Source organism: Glycine soja, chromosome 10, assembly GCF_004193775.1.
Source record: "Glycine soja cultivar W05 chromosome 10, ASM419377v2, whole genome shotgun sequence".
Lineage (NCBI taxonomy): Eukaryota > Viridiplantae > Streptophyta > Magnoliopsida > Fabales > Fabaceae > Glycine > Glycine soja.
Genome location: NC_041011.1, coordinates 51,097,569 through 51,109,240, shown reverse-complemented (window position 1 = coordinate 51,109,240; position 11,672 = coordinate 51,097,569). Strand labels below are relative to the sequence as shown.

General features: G+C 28.5%; 1 protein-coding gene across 1 annotated transcript; it reads right to left on the bottom strand.

Moving 5' to 3' along the window:
* Nucleotides 1-6,632: 6,632 nt before the first annotated feature.
* Nucleotides 6,633-8,226, bottom strand: LOC114369678. The gene is made up of 3 exons (XM_028326923.1): nt 7,272-8,226; nt 7,074-7,151; nt 6,633-6,974 (listed from the first exon to the last, which is right to left on the bottom strand). The coding sequence occupies exons 1-3, from the start codon at nt 7,959-7,961 to the stop codon at nt 6,969-6,971; spliced, it is 774 nt and encodes a 257-aa protein (XP_028182724.1). The 5' UTR covers nt 7,962-8,226; the 3' UTR covers nt 6,633-6,968.
* Between the last annotated feature and the right edge of the window lie 3,446 nt (nt 8,227-11,672).

Here is an 11,672-nt window from a genome sequence, read left to right as displayed (position 1 = left end):
CTATTATTTAATTGATAAAGTAAAATTTTCATTTGGAAAACAAATAAAATAAAATTTTGTAGACTATATACTCATAATCAATTTTATCTAATTTGAAAATCCCCTTTTCCTAAAATTAATTTTACCTTAACAAAATTAGTATGCCGTGTAATGTGCGAAATAATTTTATACAGTGCAGCGTGACTTTTTAAATTAATTGGCAATTCTAATATACACATTTCAATCAAATTAATCAAATATTACGTTCATGGATATATAGTCAGTCAATTAAATATTGAACTAATAATTACTTTGATCATAATTTTTGTTGAGATATACTCTGATCATAATTAAATTTATGTTTTTTCACATACTAATGTAATAATCTGTGTTCGCACGGCTGTTAAGATTATAATGTATAAAATTTATATTATTGTAATGGAATTGTTTAATATATTTTTAATAATTTTTAATTCTATATATAATTAAGAAGTTTGTAAGTTTAAGAAGTTTCCCATTTACTATAAGTATAAAATAAATAAATAAATGATAATTTCCTCAGTTATAAAACCGCCTTTTTTAACAACAATTTGGAAGATAATCTTTCTTTTAAAAATAAGCATGTACATTATTGCTGTCCAGTTACAAAAGTTTTTATCCTCTTTTCTTATTCTCTTTTAGTAGGGTTTTTTTATTCTTTAGTTCATTTAATATTAATTCTCTTTATCCTTTTCACTATATAAGTATTCGAGTATTTCCGTTTTGGTATTGGTAATTATGATTCAATTTGTCTTTTTTTTTTTATTAAAGTGTCATCTTTTTTATTTTAACTTTTAAATTTATATTTTTTTTTTTGTTAATTTGTTAGAAGGATTATTCAAAATCGTAACCTCTTTTTTCTTCATTTTCCCTTTACTCTATTTCAATTACTAGACGAAACTTATATTTTCACTGTTGAATTTACATATTTTACTTTCTTTAAGAAAGCATTTTATCTTTTTTCTTCTTCGTCTCTTTGACTTTGAGTGGGGTTTTTTTACTAAGTTATCTAATATTTAATATTTTGTTCACTTTGTCTTATTTTTAATGTATGTCTGCAGTCAGTAGTTTTTTATTTATTTTCTAAGTGTAAATTTTTCACCTTCTTGTTCTTTATCATTATTATGTTTCTGTAGGGTAAATTTTTGTGTTTTGATTCTCTTTGAGTTTTATTTAATTAGATTTTCTTTAAAATTAGTTTCCTTTTATCTTCTTTCTAATATCTTTCATTGTTGTTAATTATATCTTTTAAGTTTTTTCTTATAATGATATCTTTTAAGTTTTTAAGTTTCACTTTTTACCATATATTTTTTGTTCTATTTTGCTATAGCAAAATTGTATTTTTTTTTAGTGCATATTATATTGATACTCTTTGGGTTTTCGTCAAATTTCTTTTGTTAGTCCTCCATTTTTTACTCTTACACTAACATCTTTTATTGTTTTAAAAAATATTATATTATATTAACCTTCCTTAATTATTTGAAAATAAATACACCGTATATCCCTATAAAAAATTATTGTAAACGTTAAAAAAATCACAAATTTATATGTAATCTTAATAAAATTCAAGGAATGTCAGTAAAATTTATTCTTCTTTTTATCAAATTTATATTGATATATCTACATCTTTAATCATTGTGATTATCTAAGAGATTTAGCAAAAAAACAAAAAGTCTCATAACAGAATCAACGTAGTAAAACTTGGCCTTTCTTCTCAAAAAAGAAAAAAAAAAGTTGGCCTTTAACTTTTACAATATAAGTTAGTCTTTCAATAAAATCTTTCAAATATATTTTTCCATGATTATAAAATAACTTTTTTTAAACCATTGTGATTAGGGTTTTTTATTCTCCAGCGAGACATCAAGATATTTTCCCCAAGTTTTAGTTATTTGAGCCAATTATGGGACTAAATTTAGGTCTCAAACTTATATTTTCTAAATTTAAGCCTCTCTTGCACTCAATTTTTTTGAAGCATTTAATTAATAACTTATAAATCAATTGTTTATATTTTTCATCACAATTTAAAAGTTAAAAATAGGATAAAATATAAAAAATAAAAAATAAAATTTATAATAAATACAAAAATTAAGGATGATATTTTGTATCACAAAAATAATGTTTTTTAAGCAAAAACGTGTCTGCAAGAGCAAATAGCAGTGAAAAGCATCCGTTAGCACACCGTCCAATGCCAATGTTAAGCAAGCCGCCAAAATATTTTAAAAATCAAATACTTTTTTTTAAGATAAAAAAATCATTACTTGAATCAATACTTGATTTACGATTTCATCTTTTTTGTTTCATACAATTCCTTTTCTTATTTTATAATTTTACCTTTCATTTATTCCATTATTTTGGTGTTCTTTATTTTATTGAATTAAATTAGGAACAAAAATCAGGATGACAAAATTGGTTTTATTTGAAAATAATATTTTAAAAATGATTCGGCAAAATTAATTTTGCTTTCATTCTCTTGTACAACAAATTCAAAACAATTTCCTAAACGGTTCCTTGATTACATCCCCAAGGCCTCACGCTCCACCCCAACATTTATAGTATTCTAGATATCAGCGTCAATAACTTCAAGGGTCAAACATTTTGTCAAAATATGTTTTAATGTTTCTTAACTAGTATTTTGTCCTATTATGCTTGGGCTTAGTTTACATTTTTATTGAAAAAAATATATAATACTTGTTAACTTTTTTTTTTATGAGTTATTTATTAACTTTTTATTGTTTGGTTGACTCTCTTTAACATAGATTCAAATAAAAATTGAGTTAACCGTTGTGAATTTACATTAAAAGTAAAATGTAGTATGATATTAATAATTAATGATGCAGTAAAAAAAATAATTAGTGAAATAATGTAATGTATTAAATCTACAATGTCTATATTAATAGTTGAATTTTTATTTGACTAAATCAATACCAATATGGACAAACCAAACAACAAATGGTTCATATGTGTTTTTTTTTTTAATTATTTAAGACACATATATACATGAAAGTTAACATCTTCCTGCGTGCATGTTTAGATTATTGTTGGGGGCCTTTCAGAAATACGTTAAGAATAAAAAATACACTTGAATTTCTTCTGGCAGTCTTCAATGGGTAACAGTAATCCAGACATAACTTTATTTATATGTCAAATGCATGTCTTATTATTATTATTATTATTATTATTATTATTATTATTATTATTATTCCTTTACAATTGGTTAAGTGTAAGGCTTTGCATAAGTTTGTTCAAGTAGAATACACACATGATTAGTGACTGGGAAAAATTACTTTTTATACTTTCTTTTTTAAGTTAGGGACGAGAAACCAGATTGGGTTAGCTAGATTGACCCAATATTGTCTAACAAAAAGTTGGTTTAAAGTTTTTAACTTTGGGTCCAAATTAAATACAACTTTTTTTAAAAAAAAAATCCAATTAAGTTCATGATTGGGTTTGGACTAAGCTAGTTTTGAACCGAGCTAGTGCAATCAGGTTCGGGTCAACAACTTCTTTATTAATTTTTTGAAAGAGAGTGAAATTAAGAGAAGTATAGGAGACTAAAAATAATCACTAATTCATTGGTATAAGCTTTTATATTTGATTTTGGGAAAGACTACTTACAAAGTTACGGTGCATGTTTTCAAATTACATCTTATCAATGAACCAATAAAATAAAAGATGTACCAAAAATTTGCATTTTGTCTTTTTTGAACTACATAGATTTAAGATGCTATGAGACCATTGGAATTTTAATTTGCTTGACATATAATGTTGATGAAGGCGACTCAGTTACAGAGTTACAATACATATTTCCAAATTATATATATATATATTTTAGCTATGCATATTTTAAGAGTTAAATAATTATGCATTAATAGTATAAAATATTTTATATTACCATTCAATCATAAATTATTATTTATATAACTTTTAAGATAATTATTATAAAAATTAACAATTTCATTGTAATATTTAAAATTATTTTATATTATGAATGTATGATATTTTTCTCATATTTATATTGTTATTGCATAGTCATGTATAAAAATTTTGAATAAATTTTTTTATACATGATCTACATTCTACAGTAGATGTGTTTTTCTTGAATTTTAGCCAATATTTTATGAACAAATTAAAAATATTAGAAACCTTAACATGACGAAAATAACAATAATTATGATTATATTTATTCTCATATTTTTCAAGAAACAACAATAATTATTCTCAGATTAAAAATTAAGAAATAATTTTATGTAGTATTAAACTAATATTTATAAATTCACATATACCTTTTTTTTATACTGTTGTAGAGTGTTTCATTTTACAATGGATTGATTTAATTAAATATTTTCGTAAATGCAATTCAAATATATGAAGATGGTATTGGTGGTTGTGGGTGATTTTAAGAGTTACAATCCAACTGACAATAGGTGTAATTCATGACAATCTTACACTTTTCATATTTTTTTTATAAGTAGTAAATTTTATAAATCTGGTCGTTTAATTAAGTATTATATATTTTTTATAACCACATGTGCCCAAATTTAGATAATTTCAGCATCTTGTTTTATGTGATCTAATTTCATCATATTATACATTAAAAATAAAATGGTACAATGAAATATTAATTATAAAATTATATATATTTTTGTAGATTTAATTTACTGCACAGTAATTTTTAATCCAATTTTACAAATGTCATTAAAAGATTAAGTTTGTGAAGACTTAATATTTTTTTTATGCAGTTGAAACCACAAAGTAGGAACTTCACCATTACAAGGATTAAATCCTTTAGTCAAAAGAACACTTTTCATAAGAATTAAGTCCGAAATCTTATTGTGAGTAATCTTGTATACACTTTTAAGTCGTGTTGACCTAACACACTTCCACTAAATCAAACCCCTCCAGATTTTGAAGATTTATATTTGATTTCAACAAATCATCACATTGATTTTTATACAACAACATTGCTGATTAATATCATAAGAAGACAGTGATGATTCCCAACGTGTTTTTGGATACATTGTAATATTGTATAACAAATGCACCTTATCACATCTTTTATGCATTTTTTAGGTTTCTATATATATAAAAAGTGTAATCTTATTAGTGAACATAGTGTGTTTAGAAAAGTTTAAACAAAACATAATGTAATTTTTTTTATTCTCATATTTTGAGGAAATGAATCAAATGACTTTCATTTTTTAAAGAAAATTTTACATTTCAATGATTTCATAGACTCAACAGATTGAATCTTAACACAACATATGTGGAAATAAACTCTTACAATATTAAGGATCACTTTTGGTTTGTTACATACACATAAAGATTGTTCACTCTTCACCTATCCCTATTTGAATCTTTTATCCTACTACATAATTACATAAAGGCAAGTCAAACTGTATGTTGCCGCCGTATTTGAAAAATCTATAAGTTGAGATGTTAAACAGAAACATGACTACTGGGCCACACCATGTAGGCTTTAAGGCCATGTACACCTCAACTTACTCATAAGTGACAATACTTGCTAACGCGTCTTTTTGTAGATAACACCTTTATGGACAAGATTGCCATTTCCAACACATGCAAGAGGGATTGGGGAGGGTTGACTTGTAAATTATTTTCAACCCACCTAAGAGAAGAGGCAGAAGGATTTTAACTGATATATCAATGCAACATTAATTTGATAAATAATTCAGAATATGCGCTTAGATACAAGTTCACCCAAAAAAGCATTCTGTACCCAAAGATACAAGTTCACCCAAGTGATTCAGTGTCTGGCAAAATACAAAACAATGACTCTTCTCATTAATGTAAATATTATGATTGAAATATAGTACATCCCAGTGACGTAAAAACTACATCCAATTACATTAAAATCAATTCTACTTGCCTTTAAAACAAATAGATCTGAAGAGTTACAAAAGAAAATTGAGAACTTAGGCAATGGAAGTGTTCTTCTTGAACCCTAAGAAATGATATTGTGCTTTGCAGTGCTAAGCTCTAATGGTGTGAGACTGGAAGGTTATCTTCATCGGTAGATATTAAGAGCTCATCGATGCTGGCAATAGTAGAGAGGTTCATCTACAAGAACTTTAAAGCTCAATTTAGTAAAATACAAAGTCTACAGGCGAAGCTCTAACGAAAATATGTAGCTTATAATGTAGTTTATGTCATTTGGCGGTAAATACAATTATGAATGTGATGAGTGAGTTCCAAAAAGTTTGAAAAGATATTACACGGTTCTAAATGGTCAACCGTTATTAATTAGGAGTTAAATAAGCCGAGAGAGGCTTCCTTCGTTTCATTTGGATGTTGGATGGGCCTGCATTCTGGCTTTGCAGGCTGCGGTTGGGCCGAACCCTAGTTCAGAACAGTTACCACCTCGACTGCAATGGATAAACCCAGAACTGCAGACAAGAATAGCACCAGAAAGAACTGCATTCATAGTTACAGCTCTTGCTACAGAGGAAGGTACATACATGACTACAAAACTATGATTCCATCCCATGATTTGTGCCAAACCAGCACCATTTCCCAAACACAAACAGGACAAAGGAGAAAAGCAGTATAGTAATATGGAGAAACACAATCTCACAAACGCACAGCGAAATTCAAGCAGAGTAAACAAAACTAACCACAAGAGATTTCATTAAACTACCATCTCAGAATAAGCTTCATAATCTAGAATTTAAGATTAAAGAGTTTAAAGTTCCCACAGTATAACTTCATCCTTGCAGCTACATACATAATAGTAGCATCAAAAGCAAAGTAGTAACCTAAAGCATATGTGATCTGGAACAATCATCACTGTTCAGAGATTTATTCTATAAACAAAAGAATGAAACTATATTTCTGAAATTTCAAAAGCCACCAAAACCATCCATCCATCCATCCATCTATCTCGGATGTATCCTAAGCAGCCAACAACAGAATGCCTCTCCCCAATCTCAACGCTACCTCTGCCAAAAACCAAATCCAAAACAAAACCCAAAATTAAATCCTTTTTTAAACCTCAGATAACAAAATTCACAAAAAAGCAGAGTGTAACATTCACATACCTTGCGAGTCTCAGCATCATCGGGAACCTTGTAGGAATCGGCACAAACCTCCGACAACCACTGGCCAGGGAAAAGGGTCTGCAGTCACAACAAAAACCAAATTCAAAAGTTTTGTTTTTGTCCGACACTGAGAAAACAACATAAACAAAATCGAAAGGCTTTAAGGAAATAATAGTAAAGATAATGAAATCAGCATACATCCAATTGCTTCTGCACATTTCTGGGCCTCTTCTTGGGCCTGCGGGGAGGCCGGTGGCCCACCATCCTCATAAAATCCTCCTCAATCTCCTTCTTCGCCAGCATCAGAGAAAACTTCACCGCCCGCCGTTCCTCCTTCTCCGGCGACCCTCTCAATTTCGGCGACTTCATCCTCAACGGCGACCCTCCACCGCCCCTCCTCTCGTCAATCCTCACTCCTTTGCCTCCGGCCGCCGGAGCCCGCCGAGTCCGCAGATTCCACGTCCTCACTCCACTAACCGGCGGCGGCGCCTCTTCCTCCGGTTGCGGCGGCGCGTCGTTCATCTCGACATCATCATTGTTGTATTCCGAGACCTCCTTGCCGAGAATCGCGTCCTTCATCTTATCGGCCTCGGTCTTGAGATCAAGCATGAGCTTTTCCCTGACGGCGTCGATCCCCTCGTCGCCGAAGAGGAATCGCGGCCGCGTGAGGCGCGTTCGGGTGTCGGCATTAGTGAGCGGCGGCGAGTCGAATTCGCGCGGCGCTGGAGATCGGCGATCTTCAGTGGAGGAGTCGGAGGGGTGTTTGGTGCAGCGGAGGTGGCGCTGACTCCCCCACTTCAAACAAGGCAACATGAAATTGTGAAGAGGCTTCGATCTCTCGGGTCCCATAGCCATGCTCACTTCTTTCTCCGAACACGTAAACACCATTTAACCCCCAAAAACAAAAACAAAAAAAAAGAAAGAAAAGAAAACAGCGACGAGTGTATTATTATTGTTATTCAGAATCAGCAGAGCCGAGGCGACAACTTGCGAAGCTGACAAATTGAAGAAAGGAGAAAGACGAAAGCTTTCGGTTTGGTTTCGCGACTTTCGCCTCGTTGCATACTCGCCGGGAAAAAACGCAAGCTCTCTCTCTCTCTCTCTCTCTTTTTTTATAATTTATAAGTTAGGAAAGAACGAACAAAGAAAAGAAAGAACGAAGCCAAGCGAGGCGGTTTTAACGTTCGGGTTTTCGCCTTCAAGGCCTTCTAGGCTCCACGCTAACCTGCGCCAATGGTGCGTACGTGCCTGCTTCCCTCTTTTTTCCCGGGTTATATGTACATACCTCGTTTTTATTTTTTTAATTGCCACTCAGCCGTTGATTTTCACGATTTTTAAATGATCTGATTTGATCCAGAGCGTTCGTTTTTAAATGGTTTTATTTCGCTGTGTTGATTAAATATTATTAAAATAAATAAACTGATTTCCGTGTGGTGCTAGGTCAACCGGACCATTGATTTTGGGTTCTTCATGGTCAAGGATTTGAAAGGATGAGGATTAATACCATTACGAACGAACATTATCGTTGTTGGTTAATTAACAATTTACCAGTCTGGGTTTAATTTAAATAAAAAACCTACTGTACATCAAAGAATGACAAGGGTCACCCTTTTAGTGTTCCACATCTTCAATCGATTGAGTAGTTTGTTTCGTGTGTGATGGATGGATTTGGTTTATAATTATTATATTTTTCTTTGAAGAATATGTATTCGGAGGCTTTTTCTAATTATTGGTTTTTTTAAATGGCAAGGAACATTTGTAAATACTATTTTAAGTATATATTAAAATATATAGTTTTTTACGTGTAGATAAAAATGAAAAACTTGTATGGTACTAAATATTTAATTTAATCAATTTTATTTATACTTCAAGGGTGCCTCATGACTGTTAGACAATATATATATATATATATATTTTAAGGGAACAACATATTTTACTAAGTAAATTTGAAATAGTAAATTTTTTAACATGTGATAATAATAATAATGATTGTGGTTCTTTCCATATGTTTTTTTCAAAATTAAATGTCACTTGTTAAAACATGCTTTCTTGATAATGGGTTAATAATTCTAAAATTAGTTTAATGTAAAATTTACAAATACAATCCAAAATTATAAACAACACTAATATGATATTAACAGTGATATATAGAGATAATTAAAATAACAATTATTTTTCATAGATATAGATATCGATCTTATCCTTTACTTTAACACATTCTTTATAATAATGGTAATGGTCACAATAATATATATTCTTATATTTTAAGATAATAATTAGTATATTTTTATATTTTTATTTATTAATAAATATTAATTATTAATTATTATTTTTTAATGAAAAAGTTGAACCAACGAATAAAATATTTTTCTACATTATATTAATTAAAAGTACGTCTAGTGTGATATCCATACCTACCATGTAAATTTCCTTTCCATATATTAAAATTAAAACACTTTCAAAAAGTAAATTAAAATACAAATAACTGCAACTTGTATAATAGTAACATGACAAGAGTAGTAATGATATTTGATAGTTAAATAGCGAAAGCAATGACGATAACAATACATTTTTTTATTATATATATTTTAATTATAACTGAGTTTTATAATAAATAAGGATTCTATTAAATCATCGAACGGATGAAACGTTAATTTTTTAGTATTCTAATATTTTTTTTATCATTTAGTATGGTAATATTATATAACATTGTAATGCTTTCTAATAAATATCAGCACTTCCCTTCCCTCTTTATTTTTATTGAACTTTAACTTTGCACCCTACTTTCTATTGTTTGTCACAGTGTTTGATATAACATTATATTTATTTTTGTTGTATATTGTATGTAGTTTATGTGTGCTAATAGTTTAAGAAATGAAAGAAAGGAAGAGCTTATGGGTTAAAACCTCCCCTCAATCACATTTACATTGTGACTAAAAATATAATTTCATTAAAATATTATTAAATATTAATTGTCACGTTATATACTTAATGCTATAGAGATTGAAAATACAATTTAACTTAAATGTATTATTAAATATTAATTATTACATCGTATGCCTGTACTATGTTGTAGTTAAGTGTTACAATTTTATAAAATTGCGAGTTTTACAGAGTTAAGAAACTAAATTTGGAAAATTAAAAGGAGACCAATCATGAATTTAATATAATAAAGAAACTAAAAATGTAACTTAGTAAAAAAACCTTAAGAAAATACTCCAAACTAAACAATGCAAACTAAAATATTCTAAAATACTTTCAAAATATAACAATTCCTGAACATGATAAGACTTCTATCACAAGTACGCAACAGTGAATGGTTGTTAGCTCACATAATAATCAAATATTCTGAGTAATACCCCCTCTTACAAATTAGGCGTTCACATATAAGTGAAATGAGTTCCTAAATCCTAATATTTACCTTGGTGAAATTCCAAAAATAGAAATAATAACAGGTAGTTTTTTTTCCTAAACTACAAGTATTTTTTATTAAAAAAAAATCTTATTTAAGTCATATATAATTATTATAAAAGATAAAATTATTGTATTTAAATATTACAAATGTATTCAAAATTTAAAATAAATTTTTTAATTAAACTAAAATAATCTCACATTAATTTATTCACATAAAATCTGAATATGATATTCATACTTGCATAAGTAATAACTCTAACACCTGTATTATTTTCAGTTAGGTACCTGAATGCCCGTAAATTCCCATACTATTATACTTATACTGTTACCTACACTTTAATTATAAAAAACTTATATATAAATATTGATTGAAATACAATAGGAATTAAATTAAAATCCCCTTTAAAATCTTTTACAAAACATAATCATATCTTTAAGCAAAAAAATATCATGATCTATCTTATAAGGTATTTTTAATTAAAAATGAAATCTATCTTTTAACAAATAACAAACATCATCTCTTTTATGTTCGATTGATCAAGGAATGTGATATATTTCTTAATAATAATGATATACTTGTATCCATTAAAATTTGTAACGAACTATCCGTTACACGAGTCTACACCCATTGCCATCCTATGGCTAAAACTATTATTAGGTAGTTACTTTTCTTTTTCTTTTTTTTTTTATGGAAATTAGGTAGTTACTTAAACTATCAATTATCCATGAGCCACATTATTATTACTATTATTATTTTTAAATATAGATTTATCAGTATTTTTCTTAAAAATATAGATCAAATAAAATTATTTTTGTAGTGATATTAGAATCTATGACGTTATATATAAATATAATGTTCAATATTTTTTCATTAAGCTAATCCTAGTAGTTAAATTACAAACTAAGTTAATGAATTTCTTTTAGATATCAAACAAAATACACAAGAGAAATTATATAAAAATTGAGTTCTGTAAATTTATATCGAGTTGAAGTTATTAAAAAAAAAAAACGAGCTGAAGCTGCTGAACCTTATCGGCCTTATCAATATTTCTTATTTTTTATTGAATGTAATGTACATTTTTTTTCTGCCAAAAGTCATGCGCAAGTAAATTGGTCAGGTTTAAGTTGGAAACTTGAAGTCCTCGCGGTTAGCTTATAGCCAATAATTATTGGTTTAATTATATT